The 17,556-nt window shown below is 44.9% G+C and overlaps 1 protein-coding gene across 17 annotated transcripts in view; it reads right to left on the bottom strand.

Moving 5' to 3' along the window:
• The window catches only part of KALRN (kalirin RhoGEF kinase), a 656,868-nt gene that overhangs the window by 285,848 nt on the left and 353,464 nt on the right, over positions 1-17,556 (bottom strand). For all 17 annotated transcript variants that reach the window (XM_059391106.1, XM_059391108.1, XM_059391110.1 and 14 more), the window contains one exon: positions 4,870-5,065. In XM_059391106.1, coding sequence (XP_059247089.1) covers positions 4,870-5,065 — 196 coding nt within the window. The remainder of the gene's footprint in view (positions 1-4,869; positions 5,066-17,556) is intronic.

Genomic DNA, 17,556 nt, shown 5'->3' with positions numbered 1-17,556 from the left:
CTGGGCTCTATATCATCTCTGAGCTTGGGTAAGGACAATTCCAATGATAGTTTCTGGGGTGTCGTAGGTCATAGTGAGATTAGGTACATACAGTGCTGGGCATTTAGTAGGCTCAAAATATCCATGTTTCTAGTTTTTACAACATATTCGTTATTGATTATTAATAGAACTGCAAAATGGCTTTAAAAATGTAAACATAAAATTGTACCATGAGGTATTTATGGACTTGCTCAGTGTACATCATTAGCAATTGTGATGGTCTGGGTGGTCTTAGACCAGTGCTCTCAATCTTGGCTCACATTAGATCTGCAGAACTTTAAAAATCACCATGTCCTTGGCCATACCCCAGAGCAGTAATAGGAGACTCTCTGGGGGTGGGACCCAGGCACCAGGAAGTCTTAAAAGTTCCCAGGGTGATTCAACATGCAACCAAGATGGGAAACCACCGGGTAGGTGGTACCATGGCCAGCAACCTGGGGACAGAGATATTCTTTATGCTATACTCAGTCAGCAGAATGGTTGGCACTGTGTTTGTTTATGGCCCAAGGCTACAGCTAGTAATGTCACTGTACTTTCCTCTGCTGCCAGGCTGAGGGTACCACTTTAACTCCCTCAAGGAGAGAGAGGTGGCTATGGTCTAGGGTAAAATCTAGCTATTCTTGCCTATGCTACCTGGAGGTGTTCTTTGTGCCTTGATATCAGCCTGCCTCAGTGAGAGACTAGCCCTCCCCTCCTCACGCCTCATTCTGGGCCACTCCCTCAATGTAACACCCGGTTCAGAAATGACCTAGTCCTCTAATCAGGTTTTTAGATCGGCATTCTCAAGTCTGGATGTACAACAGAATCATCTGGGAAGTTAAAAAAAAATCTGGGTCCACTCCAGACCAGTTATGCAAGACTGATTCCCTGAGGAGTAGGGCCCAGATCTTGGTCCTTGTAAGTTCTGCAGGCGATTCTGAATCTGCAGCCAGACCAAGAACTCCTGTTGCACATCTACATTCTCTTCCCTTCCACTCAGCTCCCATCAGATCCACATTCCCATGAACCCCAGAGTAGCTTCCATTTTGGAAAAACACAGGCATTTTCTCTCCTTTTATGATGCAAGTGAAATTATTTGTGGCCCCTTATGTTTTCCTACATCTGTTCCACCCACATTGATGTTCACTCCATTAACTAAGCAAATACTCTTTCTGAAAACATGCAATGTACCAGACATCAGCATTCTGCCAGATGCTGGGAATGGAAAGAGAAGGAAGAAAGAGTCCTGTCCTCACACTGCTGGAGGAGCGACAGGGACACATGGCTGCAGGAGAAGGCAGTGTGAGCTAGAATACAATTGTAACAAATCACAGCTACCAAGCTTTCTTGAGCCCTTACCATGCTCATGCATTATTGCCCTGCATCGTCATGATGACCCTGTGATCTGGGTATTCTTACGACTGCTGTCTTCTGGGGGAAGCTGAGGCTTGGAAAGACTGGGTAGGGAGGGTGTGGCTGGGTCCCAAGCCAGGCACTGTTCCTCTCCCAGGCATACTCTGAGCTCTACCCTCAAGAAGAAGAATTCCCACCAAACTTCATTTACTTTTTACTTATTTTCAAATGCTAGGGCTGGGTACTTTCCAACACAGTAAAAACTTTAAGTATCATTGCCACAGATCCCAAAGATTTTTCATTTAAAAACCTTGCATAAAGAAAGCTTGGTGCTTTGATGAGACCACAAAAGCAACACATCCACAAGACGGGCAGCTCTTCTCATTCCTCAGGCCACGTGGAATAGTCACATGGTCAGACTGCTTTGGAGAGACCTGTGGCCTAGCCCCTGGGGGTGGATAGACGGACTCATCATGGCAAGCACGAACTGGAGGGGACTGTAGGAATCAGGCCCACCTCCCACACTAGACAGAAGAAGGAAGGTCTAAAGAGAAAAAACGGGAACTTTCCAAAGGCAGGCTGCTAGCTGATGGTGGAACTGGACCTCGACTTCAGCCAGCGTGTCTTCTCCAACTTGACTCTTTCCAGCAAAACCCGGCCCCTCCCCACACCCACCTCCTGGCCAAAATAGAAAATGCTACAGCTTGGAGAGAGTGATGAGCAAGTGGAGCAAGTGTTCCTGTTTCGCCTTCTGTTCTTAAGGCTAATGCTGACTTGAGCAAAGGCTTTGCTTTGGTTAGAGCTTCTGGCACAGCAGAGGGATTTAGTGGGACCTGCCTCAATGTCACAAATTGCACATCCGAAAAAAAGTGTGTGGCACTTCCCTACTTCCATTTAGTCCTACCAAATCAAAGCATAAGCCCTTCATTAATTCATCACAGAGGGCTAAACACCAACCAAAAGCTTAATTTTGTTAATTGTCTTTTTCCCAAGACAGCAGCTTATTTTACCTTGAGTTCAAATATAGTTTATCAGACTTATCATCAATGACTAAGACATTTGCTGCCTCAGTTAGGGGCCTCTGAAGTCCTACATTCTCAACCTCCCAGGGATAAGACCCTGCCCCGCTGGGGCCACCCTCAACCTCCACCCCATGCCTCAGCTCCAGCAGAAGCCTGCTCTCCCTTCCTCTGAGCCAGAGACAAGGTAGAGGCCTCCTTAGCAGGACCCAATATTCAGCAGCAGACAGGAGTGAGCGTGCCTGAGAGCCCCAGATGCATTCTCTTCGAAGCCTCCTGGACTATGCCAGCTGAACAGCTACCCCCGGCTAGCTGGGGTAGGAGCAGGGGAACAGCCAGTCCCAGCACAGAGGGCTCAAGAGGCCCATCAACTCTCTTTTGACAAAGCCCATTTCTAGATCAGGACACTGGGTGTGGGCAGCTCATCTGCCGAAGGTGTTTTCACCCATTCAGCCCGCAAGGTGCAGAAGGCTGCCAAGCACTGCTAACCCACAGTCACAGGCTGTCTTGAAGGACTGCCAGCTCCTGGTTGGCTTTCTGTTACCATGGATACCTGGCTCTTGGGACAGAAAGGGGCTTGCCTGGGTCACACCAGCACCTGGGTACAAAGTGCCACAGTTTCTAGCAAACCAGCTTCCCCTCCTGCCAGATGCATCAATACTGAGGGACGAAGGTTGAGCACCCCTGCAAGGCCTCTCTGTCCCAGCCTCTCTCCCAGGTCCTGCACATTCTCTCTTGATCCCTAGCCTTAGCTGGGCACCAGCTATTGTGAGCCTCAGGAGCATAAGCTCTACCGTGAAACCCTGAGTCCAAGTAAGGTTCTCAGCTGCAGAGAAAGGATCATGGTTCCCCCTCCTTCCCTAATAAAACCTTGAAGAAGTACAAGCCATTGCCAAGCATGTATCTCAAACTTTCACGGGCACATGATTTCCCTGGAGATTTTGTTAACACACAGATTCAGATTTGTAAATCTGGGATAAGGGCTGGGATTCCTCCACCTTTCTAATGGGCTCTTAAGTGATGCTGGCGCTGCTGGTCCGTGGGCCCTCACGGTGAGTAGATCCTAGATTTGTGGTGCGCCAGCACCCCCTGGAGGGCTTGGCAGAAACATAGACTGTTGGGCCCCACCCCAAGAGATTCTGAGCCGGCAGGTTCTGTGGACCCTTAAACTTGCCTAGTGCAGCCCTGACTGCACGTGGATCACCCGAGGAGGTTTTTCAGCTGATGCCCAACTCCCATTCAGATGTAGTTAAATCAGGATCTCTGGGCTTGGGGCCTGGCACTGCCATTTTTAAAAGAGCTCCCAGTGCCCTTGCAGCCCCAACCCTGAGAGACTGTAGTGGCAACCGTCCTTCCTGGACTATACTGCATAAACAAGCCCGGGCAGTTGCAGCTGTTCGCAACACAAACAAAGATTCACGGAAGGACGATGCTGAGCAGGCGAACAGAATTTACCAGACTGTCTTTCCTCCAGTTAGAGTTGAAAGTCTCTTTGAGTGCTGTTATTTATTCTTTCAGGTCCTTAAAACAAATACTGTCCCCTATAGTCCCGTTTGGGGGCTAACATCTGCTGGGAATCTCATGATTCTAAATATCCTTCAGAGTCAACAGGGACATGGCCAACTGTGTTTTTAAGAGCTGATGGCCTGAACCCCCATCTGCCTCTTCCCAGAGGGTGAAGAACCAGAGCCAAGGAGGACCCGGGGCTGGGGGGCAGGCTGACGGCAGGGCAGGCCCCAGCACTCTACTGGCATGTGTCCCTGTGAGTGACTTCTTGTCCTCTGAACTAGCTGGACACGGGACTGCCATGGCTCTCTCTGATTCTAACACCAAAGGCCATTGTGGAGAGCACTAGGTGTCCCAGGAAGGGTTCATGTATTTGCTGGAGAGACAGTGCATAAAGCTGGAACATGAAAAGAAGTGAAATCTGGGTGATTCCACCGTGGTTTCTTGAGAAGTTATAAAATTCTATGACCCTGCATAAATTTTTATCAGCACTTCTAACACACAGACCGGTGATTTAAAAAAAATAAGGTGGAGGGCTTTCTGAGAGGCCTGAACTGGAGACCAGGAGCCTCCCTGGGGGTGGAAGACAGGAGAAGGGGCTGGGGGATTGAAGGCAAACATCTACAGGTTTGAATACAATTCACACAGCAGGCTGGCTGCTTCTGGAGCCTGCCTTGTTTGTTTCTGGAGGCTGTTTTTTCTGAGTCTGTGCAAATTTGTTTTCCCCATTCTCTGCACAGCACCAGGAGACCCTGGCCCTATCCTCCTCTCTACCAGAGCCTAACTGGGCAATCTCAGACAAGTGATTCCAGTTATCATGCATCAGTTTTCTTTAAAGTGGCAAATACCTCTGTCCCCGTGTCTGGGGGAATAAAGCAGATGAGCAGAGTGGCCATGCCAGCTGGAGTCAGGCTGGCCTGCTTGTTTTCATCGTCTCCCTGTCGTAAGGAGGAGGACAGGGGAGCTCACCCACCTGAGGCCTGGACCTCCATGATGTACTGGTGCAGATCTTGCCCTTGTTGGATGACCTCAAAGGTCATGTTGTTCATGGCTAGCTTCCGCTCTGTGTGGCGCTGTAGCCGCTGCTCGGCCAGTGTCAGATCCTCCGTGTTAAAGTCATTCATCTGCCGGAGCAGGTCCTCATTCCAGGCATCCAGCTCTGCTGTCACCTGTAAGGGAATGACTGTCAGGACCGGCTCACAGGTCCATGAGAGACTGTGAGACTGAAGCCTTAGTTGCCAAGCCCATCCTTGGATCCATTTCCACTTTGCGGGTGTTGGACTCCTGAACCCAGGTGAAGCCCCAGGGCACGCCTGTCACTTCACTCTCCACGTGTTTCTGTGTCTATAGCCGCAGCCAACAAACTGCAGCAAATGCTGGGTAAGTTACAGTCCATCAAGTTTTTGCATATGCCATCCTGTTCCACCACCCCATCCCCATGACCTGGAGAGGCAGGCAGTGGGGAGATCTCCAGGTACCTCTTACCCAGAAGGAAGCTGGCCTTCACTCAGACAGATGCAATCTGCCCAGAGCTCACCCTGCTGGTGAGGCGCACACCTGCGGAGAGAGCTCAGTTCTGACTGCAAAGGCTTTGTATGCCATACCACAAGGGCTACTCTAAAAATCGCATCACTGGAGAAAACTTCAGAAAGCAAATATGGAGCCTCGCTCTTTCCAAGACACAGAAACTGAGGGTTGGAGAGACCTGTGAGTGGCCGGAGGTTACACACTCAGAGCTGGTGTCCCTCAAGCCCAAGGGTCTTCTCATGGTTCCTTTATTCGATCATGCAGGATACTCTCTGCAAAGGCTGACACCTGGACATGGTGACTCAAGGTGTCACCAGACTGCAGATGTCTAGAAATCCCAAGCAGATTATACGCTGTCAAAAGGCATATGGTTCTACTGAAGATGGAAGCATGTAATGAATGGAAACTGCTCTCTCATGAACTTGCTAACTGGTTCCTGCCCTACACCCTCACTCATGTGACCCCTGGTCCACACTCACAGAGGTGAATGCCCAGAGAGACTGAATTCTACACTTCTTTTATAAAAGCTGCACTCCCCAACAGGACCCAGCACAGCCGAAAGAGCACTGTCACGTAATCTTTGAGTCAGAGAACTCCTCTGATATGTTTACAGGTCCACTGTCGCGTGCTCAAACCTGCTCGGTAGCCCTGGAACAATCATGGCACAGGGACTATCACTTCTTGTCTGAGAAGAGGAAATGAAAGCCGCACCCCCCAGCAGTGGCACGATGGCCCAGGCAGTCCAGGCACAAATCCCAGAGCCCCTGCTCAATGATTTGTATTATGGTGTCTCCCCCACACCACTGACATGGGACATGACCTCCCCGGCTGACCAGCACTGCCATTCTGGGAAGCAGGGGACAGGAGTGGGGGAAAAAGAAAACCAGCTTGAGGCAGCTGGGAGATGGCACACTTAACATCCCTCGCTGGGACCGCGCAGACTAGGATGGGAAAGGCAAGCGGTCTGGTGTGAGAGGCTGTCATCTGGGGCACACGACTCCATTTGTGTCTAACAGTAAGACCTTTCTTCATGGAAAGGGTAGTTGCTATCTTGGAAGCAGAGATGGGGGAATTGTAAAAATACCATCTTTATCGTCCTAGGCTCCCATCTCATTGCCCCACATCTTTTCAGGTCAGCTAAGGAACCCATGGAGCTCAGTGGGAAAACCTATTATCTACTTATCCTGGGGAGTCCTTGGGGATCTGGGAACCAGCAGGCTGACAGGTAAGACAAGGTTTTGTTGTATCCCATCTTTGAAAAGGACTTCATTCTCTAACTAGAGAAGGAGTTAAACAGAGAAGAGTAAGAGAAATAATAGATTTATAATTTATGGGATGAATAAGCCTATCTAGATGAGGCCTCTAAATATATGTTTTTTCTTCCTGTATTTAAAAAAGTTGAAGTACAATTTACATATGATAAGATGCATATATTTAATTAAGCAGTCAGTTCTAGGAGTTTTGACTCATTTTATCCATCCATGTGGCCATTACCAAAAACAAAATAGGAACATTTCCATCAGCCTAGGGAATGTGCTGGTTGTACCCCGTTCCAGTCAATTCCTGCCCATCCCCACCCCCTGGCAGGCCTCAGGTACCACTTTCTGATTTCTATCACTGCGAATATAGTTTTGCCTACTCTTGGATTTCATACTAATGAAATCATACAGTATGTACTCTTTCAGGTCTGGCCTCTTGTATCCAATGTGCCACATTTAAGATTCATCCATGTTGTCGTGTATATGAGCAGTCCATGCCTTGCTGCTGCTGGGTACTGTCCCATCGTGTAGACAGACCACAGTTCACGTATCCATTCTCTGGCTGATGGCCACTTGGGTTGTTCTCAGTGTTTGGCTATTATGAGTATGGCTGATGTGAAAGTTCTCATTCAAGTCTTTCTGTGGCTACGGGTTTTCATTTCTCTTGAGAGTTCCCTAGGAGTGTGATCATAGGGTCCTATGGGAGGTGCGCGTTTGACATTCCCAACAGCAATTCTACATCCAGTGGGAATATATGAAGGTTCCCTTCACCATCATTAGGTATCATCAGTCTCTCTAGTCATCCTGGTGGGCATGAAGTGATATCTCATTATGGTTTTAGGTTACTAATCATGATGGGCACATTTTTATACACTTACTGGCCATTTGTATTCACTTTTGTAAACTGTCTTTTCACGTCTTTTCTGAAAAGAGGTTAATTATCTTTGGCTCATGGATTCATAAGAGCTCTTAATATATGCTAGGTAAGTCCTTTATCAGATAAATGTACTGACAATGGCCAAATAACAGTGTTTTTTTTTTTAACCTACTTCTTGGCCTGTAAACTAAGAGAGATGAGAATAAAACTAAGACAACAAGCATGAAAGGAAGAACCTGTCTTTTCCTTCAATTTTAGTTCTTGTTTTGTTTCCCGGAAACTGAGTCTATGCAGGGTCTGTTAGCTGCCAGAAGGACACTGAAGGGGTCTGAAGGTGGGAGTCTGCAGACTGCAGAGTGTTGAGAGTCCTTATGAGGAAGGAGAAGCAGAGCAAAGCTGAGCTGCTTCATTTGAGAGAGTGAGCCTTAGAGATCTGGCATCTTGGGAATCTGAATCTACCAAATGTGAAATATGTTTAGCATTCTGAATCTGGTGTTTCTGTATTCTTTCTTCTTCCCTCCCCTCCTCTACCCTCACCACCTTGACGTCATTAGGCTGAGGGCCCTTGCCTGTTTTGAAGCCCAAAGAATAAGACTTTCAAGGGGCCATTCAGCAGATCAGCCTGATTCCTAAGCCCATCTTCCCAGGTTCTACTCTCTTTTCTCTCTGTTTGACTCACTCTTCCCATTACCCCCAAGCAGCAATGCCCAGATCCTTGAAATAGTCTGATCTGTGTATTTCTAATATTTGCTGGAGTTTATTTTCTTTCCTTTTTTCTGTTCTATCAAAAAATGTTCTTTCATTGCCTTCTTCTTCCTGACCTTCTTTCAGGGTACAAGGCTGGCACACAGCAAGAGCACTTTTTTTTTTTTTAATTAAAAACCTTTGTTTTTAAACCTGAAGCTTACCTACTGTTAATAAACAAACCTCACTTTCCAGCCTCATCTCATGTTCTGCTCCAGAAACCAGTCAGCCTGTTATTCGCAGACCCTGAGAGTTCTTGAACCTCTTCCCTGGTGTGATAGCCTTGAAACGCTCTTGTTTTTTCTCCCAGTCTGCTCAAATCCTCACTGCCCTTCAAAGTACACCCTCTGACGTGAAGAGCTTCATGACCACCCCCAGACCTAAAAGTTTTTCTCTGGCTTATTTCATAATATCAGACATAGACTTGTTTGCTCATACAGAGACCATGAAAAGAAAATCCGGGGAATTCATTCAGCTATTTAACTCCATTTGGAAAAGAAACCTGAAAGAATTTGTTCAGGGCAAAAAGTAGGGCCTGAACCAAATGAATGAAAGATGGAACACGAGTTGCCCACAGGGCATTCAGCTTTCAATCACTCCATTTTGCTTTCTTCTTCCACTCAATTAGGTCCATCTCAGCTCCGGCCCACTAAGTTCCCCTCTTGGCTCCAGTGGCTCCTGTCTCCCTCACTCTCCTGAATTAATTGGAACATTAGGATACAATGACCTCTTTGAGAGATACATTGGCAATATTTCTAATCTAACAACTGTCTACTCTAGAGCCATAGCCATAAGGGAAATCAGAGGAGTGAAAGAGAAAGAAAGGATAAGAGGCAGTGGGAAGTGGGAAGTGGGAAGGCTCACTTCAAAATAAAGCCCAAGATTTCCCTGCCAGATGAGATTTACTGAATCCAGCATTCTTCAGGCACAGACTGACCCGAGGGATTTGGCTTAGCAGCTGCCTTGGGCTCTGCTCTGAGGGTGCCCTCTCCACTGGCTCCTCCTACTTTCTGGGTCTCCCCTGCCCCTCCTGACATTTTATTCTGTGCTTGCCTGAATCAAAACTCACCTGTCATCTTTCTTCCCTTTTCCTATGGTCTATTCCCATCTATTTGGTTCTCTATTATCACCTGTGAAGTTGGAAATCCCACTGTGTTGTCCTTCTCTCCAAATCATTTGAAGATGCTGGCAATCAGGATGATGATGACCATGGGTTGAAGAAGGTATTGACCTTGTGCAGACATATTTCATTTATTGCACTTTGCTTTATTGAACTTCCCAGATGTTGTGGTGTTTTTTGTTTTGTTTTGTTTTTTTTACAGATTGAGAGTCTGTGGCAACCCTGTGTTGAGCAAGTCTACTGGTGCCATTTTTCCCAGAGCATTTGCTCACTCTATGTCTGTGTCACATTTTGGAAGTTCTCACAACATCACAAACTTTTTCATGATTATTGTATTTGTTGTAGTGATCTGTGGTCCGCGATCTCTGGTGTTACTACTATCATTGTTTTGGAGCACCACGGACCACACCCAAGTAAGATGGAGAACTTCATACCTGTGTTATGACTGCTCCACCAACCAGCCATTGTCCTGTCTCTCTCCCTTTCCTCAGGCCTCCCTATTCCCTGAGACACAACATGGAAATTAGGCTAATTAATAACCCTGTAATGACCTCTAGTGTTCAAGTGAAAGAGTCCAAATGTCTCTCACTTTGAATCAAAAGCTAGAAATGATTAAGCTTCATGAGGAAGGTATGTTGAAAGCTGAGACAGGCCAAAAGCTAGGTCTCTTGCACCAAACAGTTAGCCAAGTTGCAAAAGCAAAGGAAGAGTTCTTGAAGGAAATTAAAAATGCTATTCCAGTGAACACATGAGGGATAAGAAAGCAAAACAACCTTATTGCTGATATGGAGAAAGTCTGAGTGGTCTGAACAGAAGGTCAAACCAGCAACAACACTCCCTCAAGCCAAAGCCTAATCCAGAGCAAGGCCCTAACTCTCTTCAATTCTAGGAAGCCCAAGAGAAGTAAGGAAGCTGCAGAAGAAAAGTTGGAAGTTAGCAGAGGTTTGTTCATGAGGTTTAAGGAAAGAAACCATTTCCATAACAAAAAAGTATAAGGTGAAGCAGCAGGTACTGATGGAGAAGCTGCAGCAAATTATCCAGAAGACTGAGCCCACATAACTCATGAAGGTGGCCACACTAAACAACAGATTTTCAATAGAGACAAAACAGCCTTCTCTTGCAAGAAGATGGCATCTAGGATTCTCAAAGCTAAAGAGAAGTCAATGCCTGGCTTCAAATTCTCAAGAATAGGCTGGCTCACATTAGGGGCTAATGTGGCTGGTGACTTGAAGTTGAAGCCAGTGCTCATGGACCATTCTGAAAATCCTATGGTCCTTAAGAACTATGCTAAACCTAGTCTGCCTATGCTCCATAAATGGAACAACAAAGCCTGGATGACAGCACATCCATTTACAACATAGTTTTTCAAAATATTCTAAGCCTCCTGTTGAGACCCACTGCTCAGAAAAAAGTATTTCCTTCAAAATATCACTGCCCACTGACAGTCTGCCTACTCATCCAAGAGCTCTGATGGAGACATATGATGAGATCAATGTTGTTTTCATGCCTATCAACACAGCATCTACTGTGAGCCCATGGATCAAGAAGTACTTTCAACATTCAAGTCTTATTATTTAACAAATACATTTTATAGGGCTACAGCTGCCACAGACAGTGATTCCACTGATGGATCTGGACAAAATACATTGGAACTTTCTGGAAAGGATTCACCATTCTAGGTGCCATTAATAAAATTCATGACTCATGGGAAGAGGTCAAAAGAACAGCATTAACAGGAGTTTGGATAAAAGTTGATTCTAACCCTTCTGGATGACTTCGAGGGTCCAAGGCTCCATGTGGGGGAAACAGCAAGAGAACTAGAATTAGAAGTGGAGCCTCAAGATATGGCTGAATGGCTGTGATCGTGATAAGACTTGAATGGATGAGGAATTACTCCTTACAGAGGAGTAAAGTGGTTTCTTGAGATGCAAACTACTCCTGGGGAAGATGCTGTGAAGACTGTTGAAATGACAACAAGAGATTTAGAGCATGACATAAATGGACAAGATGAAGTAGCAGCAGAGTTTGAGAGGACTGACTCCAACTGCAAAGGAACTTCTACTGTGAGTAAAATGCTATTAACAGCATCACATACTGCGGAGAAATTATTTGCACCACACTATGTACATTAAGGGCCAAGTGGGAAGAAAGGATCCAAGGCATTTCATTGTGCTGAGATGCTCTGAAATACCTGGGTTGTCAATTGCAAGATGAGCATCTTTCTGTTTTATGATGTCATTATTTTTATTAAGATGAGAAAAGTGAAAGCTAAATATTCTCCACTGACCTACAAGTGTTCGATGATAGGGAAACACATACGGCCGCTAAAGAGATAGTCTTGTTGCATGGGAGGAGTTATCTGAGCTATAATGGGTTTGTATACAGGTTACCACTGTGAAACTAAAATTCACCCAAATATCAGAGCCATTTATTCTTCTTGTCTAGCCTAGTATTTTCTTTTCTGAGTTCTTTTTGTTTATAAAATAAATTTATAAAATGTCAAGATAGTGAATTCTAATATAGGTTATTTTAAAGGTGTATCTGCATCATGACATTTCTTTCTGTTCTAGAAATATATATAAAATTTGTCTAAAGAGTTAAACTATTTATTTATGTAGCTATATATAGATCTTTGGGAATATCACAAGAACTTCTGGGAAAACAGAAGGATTTGGCAATAAAGAAATCTACTCAATTGTCTCTCATTTTTGGCAAAATAATGTAAGAGCATATTGCAACGTGCCAAAATTGATGAGTTCCAATGTTTAGTTACCTAATTTCTATTCTGGTAGATTATCTGTGTAATTGAATAATTTTTATAAACATTTCATATTCTTTTCTTCACTAACATCATGATAAAACAGGGACCTTAGGTATAATCATGACTGACCTTGAAGGAGTCTCAATCGGATCCTCAGTGGTTATTTTGTCCGTATCTTTGGCTCTTAATGAGTTTGAGACCTGTGGGAATCTAATCTGTTTTGAAAAGATCTCCCCTTTATTGAAGAGCTCCTACAACATATATTGTCCACTCATTCTAGTACTTATCAGAGCTCGAATGTCAGTGTTTTTCCTCCTGGGTAAGCTAAATACCTCATCCTGGAGATTACATCTACTTCCCTCTCCTGAATCCCCAGCATCCTCACCAGAAATAAGAAGCATACGCCATTTGTATCTTGATAATGTAACCTGACTTCAGGCTCACAGTCATTACAGAGGGATTTGAAAGTTCCCTCCTTTGATAATTTACTCCAAACAGGTGACTTGCCAGAATAAGAGAGCTGTGTGATTAATTATTGTTGTTTTGTATTTAAGAAGGAAGTTGGTAGTAGAACCCCCCCCCACACACACACACAATGATGCTGAAATCAATTTGGCAAAATTCTGGAAGAGACTATCAAATTAATATTTTGTGTTGGCTTTGGTTTACTTTATAGAACTTGTTCTGCATTTTCTCCTCAAAGGAACTGGAGCACGTTTAAAGAATGTTACAGTGATCCCTAGGAGCAACCCACAAAAAGGGATCTCAAATAGATCTCAACTTTCTTGTTATAGTTTCTATGTTGGTGAACTTGAGGTATCTTATGAACATGGAGCACAGCATGGATTTTGCAGAGCCTGACATGGTATCTATAGAAGAACACGTTATGAAAGTGGACTAGAGGATGTGGTCCTTAGATGATCCCCAGGCAATACAGTAACCATGCAGTCCGATGGCTCTGCATCATCAGAGGAGAACTTTCATGAAGCACCACAGGGCCTGCCTGACTGGGCCAATATTTCAAATAGCTACAACGTTGAACCAATAATAAATTTACCTTGATAGGATGACGAACTGGGCCAAGAAGAAAAAAACAGTACAATTTGAGAGGGAACATACATAAAAGTTTCTTTTTAAGTTTTTTTTTTTTTGAAAGTCAGTGTATCAGAAGCACTTTGAAAAAACAACCCGGCGCTTTTAAGGGAGTACAAGCTTACAGAATACAGAAGAGGCTCCCATCTCCTGGGCCACTCGGACAGAGTGCCAGCACCCTGAGCACACTACACCCAGGTGTATGTAGGAAGGCGTGGCTAACTTGCCCTCAGTAGAGGGCAACCAGGAGAGTTGGGTGTCTGGAAATCACGTCACATCCAGAAAGACAAGAATAAATTGGGATCTGTGCCACAGATGATGAAGAGGATGAAGACAAACAGTCACCAAATTTTTAAAGTCAAGAGGATTGTAGAAATAACTATATAATCTCAACATTTTTCAGGTAAAGGAGAAGGAGCCTATGATGACCATTTTCAATTGTTTTTAAGGCTGCCAAATAAAAGAGGGAGCAGATTTATTCTGTTTTCCCAGAGAGCAGACTCGGATCAAAGGTCAGAAGGGTGGAGGTTCTAGTTCAATACACTGATAAAATCCTGAGCTCCCCTTTCTGCCCCTGTCCCCCCAAACCTCACTTACAGAATTTGGAGATATCCCAGTAGAGGCTAAGTAGCAAATCCTGGCCACCAACTTCTACCTGTGTTCCAGGTATAATCTCCTCAAGAAACTTTCCACAGGCAGCCTGACTAAATAAATATTCCTGCCTCAGCGTTCTCTTCCAACTGTCAGTCTCTCTCTCTGCCACAGATTTAACACATTGTGTGACTATCCTGTTTCTCTGTTTCTCCTCAGCTAGGCCCTGAATGGCAAGGACTGTTTGTATCCTCAACGCCCAACATCCTTTTTGATTCATATTAGGTGCTCACTAAATGTTGACTGAGTTGGATTTCTATCAGGCAAAAGGCCAGTCTTGGGCAATCTCTTTCAAATATGAAATGCTAAAGGCGTCTTGAAGAGTTGAGACCACCAGTAAATTGTAATCAGCTGTCTGTCCTCAAGGCGGAACGTTCCTCCTCAAAGACTATCTTTTCCCCAGCCTCAGCCTAGCCACAACTTGTCCCAATACAAACTCCGTAGATCTAGAGCTGGCCGTTCCATTCCTTACTCAGGCTAATTACACAGATTAATTTGCAGGTACACCGAACAAACTTTGTGATTATAGAGTCAAAGATTTCAAAGAAAGACCATAACTGTGGCCCATTTTTCATAAAGTCCCCTATATACAGTATCTTTCTTGGTGTCATTTCTAGTATTCTATAATGTGAGTATGCCTGCCCCAGGGGGTGCCCCAGATTATCCACTGAAAACACAAAAATTCTCCCTGTATACATATGCATCTGTATGTGCATGTATATCATAGGCACACATATTTGATTAAATCGGTAAAAAGATGCAATGTTTCCCTAGACTTTCACTGACAGACTGAAACTGGAATCTTGCTACAAGTACCAGCAGCCGGAGGGGTGGGAGAGGGCGCCGTCAGGAGAGCAGGAGGGTGGCTCATTCATCCTGTTGCTTTCAGGGGAGTTCAAATTATCGCTCTTTACAAGCACCCAGTTAAACAGATTTATCTATTATCTACTTTTAACTAAGCTTCACAGAAAGAAGCATGGCTTATCAAGTTTCCTGCAAAGAAACTGCAGTTTGAGGACAATAATATGCATGAAAGCACATGAGAACTTTTAACTCTCTGTTGGCCACCTTGTGGGGTAAAGAAATAATGATGATCTAATCAGAACTGCCACGAAACCAGGCCAAAAAAATAATTAGAGATGATCAAGGAGGCAATCTGAAATATGGAACCAAAACTTCTAATGAAAAATCTGAATTTCACCCTAAGGGTATCCTGAGTTCTGAGATTATGAGCCAGTGATAGAACATGTGTACCGTTTATAAACTAATATATGCAAAGATAGGGAGTTGCAAGTTCAAAAAAATTTCTTAAGAGAGTACACGATCAAAGGAGTTTGGAGACTCCTGGCCTGTTCTTGCTTCTAAAAACTTTTTTTTTTTTAAAACTTCTTTTTGATCATTCTGGTCAATTGTAGAAAACTTTGAAATGCATGGGAGCTTCAATAGCAAGGAAATATCACCCATATTTCTACTACCACAGTGTAATTATTCACCTTTGGTAAAATGTCTCTGCCATCACAACCATTCCATATAAAACTTCTTTCATGGGGTTAAGCTGAAAGTATAGGAAACACTTTACAGAACATTGTGTTCCCCCATGGGTCACTGTATCTAGTCTCCATGGAGGTTAAGATGGTCTGTCAGGAATGCAGCTGCAGTCCTGGCTTTAGAGCAGTTGCCCACTACATCTGGGTAAGCTTAATTCTTGGTGGGGACGCCCTGTGACCTCAGCCCAGGTTATCCTGTGGGCGCCACACACACCTTACTGAGGAAAGGAGCCTGGCACAGCAACTCCCGTACTATCTTAATTGTTAAATTAATTAGCCCATCTCAGCCATCGGTGACATGGTTAAGGTGTCATGCTTAGATTCCCAGATGTCAGGCGTGCAGGCCTGCTCTGGTTTTTAGTAATCCCCAGGAATTCTGAGTATGTCCATCAAATGCCTTCCTCCAGAGAAGGACCCCATAGCTGAAGGTTCTGCAGAGACGGCCCCTGTCCTGGCTAATGTCAGTTTCGACATGCCCCTTACTGCCGAAGCCACCCTTGGTTTCCCACTCTGGCTCTTCTCTAGATGTTTGCTCGTCACCCGCCCCCCCCCCCCCCCCCCCCCCCCCCGCGAGTGAAACACTGGCTGGTATTTGAAATAATCTCATCACCCTCAAAAATAACTTCTGACAATCTGAGTTGAAGCAGAAATTTTTCATAGGGTTGAAAGGATTTCCATTTTGATCTGGGATGAAATGCAGCACTTCCCAAGCTTTGGGCCACACCCCAGATGGGGCACAAAACCCCTTCTAAAACCTGCATGTCATTTCCTAAACCAGAGGGTGGTGAACCAAGTCACTGTTTTATCTCCCTCATTTTATGAGACCCTCATACGATGTCCCCACTTTTGCTCTCTACTACAGATCAACTATTCACATTATTGCGTGGTATGGGAGCTGCGGGGGTGGGGGAGAGCATTTGTATACAACACCAAGGTTGAAGAATTCAAATCCTGTAACTGAAACAGCAAGCTCCTCTGGTGCAACAGTTAAATAGGAGCCAGTTTTAAAGTATTGGATTTGCAGTTTGCTTTTTTGTTTTAATGGATAATTTTGGTGTATCCTCTGGATTGTTTTTCAGGAGTGAGAGTGAATTTTCCCAGAACCGCTATAGGCAAACACACCCTAGTGATGCCCGCCACCCCCTCCGGCTAATGTCAGGGGTGCAATTCATGGCAAAGTGAAGCTATCAACCCCATTCTGCAACTAAGCCAGCAACTGTGACCTCAAAACCATGTCATCTAACAAAATAAAACCCAAACATCCAAACCCTCAGATGGTTTCCTTCCACTTAAGCAGTTTTTTTTTTAAAGATTTTGTTTATTTATTTGACAGAGAGAAAGATCAGAAGTAGGCAGAGAGGCAGGCAGAGAGATAGGGGGGTAGAAGGCTCCCTGCTGAGCAGAGAGCCAGATGCAGGGCTCGATCTCAGGACCCTGAGATCATGACCGGAGCCGAAGGCAGAGGCCCAACCCACTGAGCCACCCAGGTGCCCCCACTTAAGCAGTTTTTGATGCGGACTGGGAATGACAGGAGAGTAAACAGAGACTGCAAGAGCAGAATCACCACACCTGCTCTCATGATTTCCCAAGGGATACATTCACCTTCGGCAGGCACAGCAGAGCTGGGGAGAGATGATGGGAGTGCCTGGGGCTGGGCCTGGCAATCAAATGGAACTCTGTTTATTTTGGGGGGCCTCACTCCTGAGTACCAGAGATTAACAATTCATACCCCCCTTTTCCTGTCTTTGTTACCTTGGTCACCCCAGCTCTATGAAATTCACCACATTCTCTCTGCTGCCTGCCAAAATCTCTAATTTTCCACTAGTACTTTTATTGTTCTTTCAATATATATTTGTAAGTATACATTTCTTTTCCTTAAAGTTTGTTTAAGTAATCTCTACACTCAGTGTGGGGCCTGAACTCGTGACCCTGAGATCAAGCAAAAGTTACACACACCTCCAGCAGAGGTGGCCAGGTGTCCCACAACTTATGCTTTAATAGTACTTTCCCCCTGACATCCTTTTTTTTTTTTAAAGATTTTATTTATTTATTTGACAGAGAGAGAAATCACAAGTAGGCGGA

The sequence above is a fragment of the Mustela nigripes genome, chromosome 2 (genome assembly GCF_022355385.1).
Source record: "Mustela nigripes isolate SB6536 chromosome 2, MUSNIG.SB6536, whole genome shotgun sequence".
In the NCBI taxonomy this organism is placed as follows: Eukaryota; Metazoa; Chordata; class Mammalia; order Carnivora; family Mustelidae; genus Mustela; species Mustela nigripes.
This window is presented reverse-complemented; position numbering and strand designations above follow the sequence as displayed.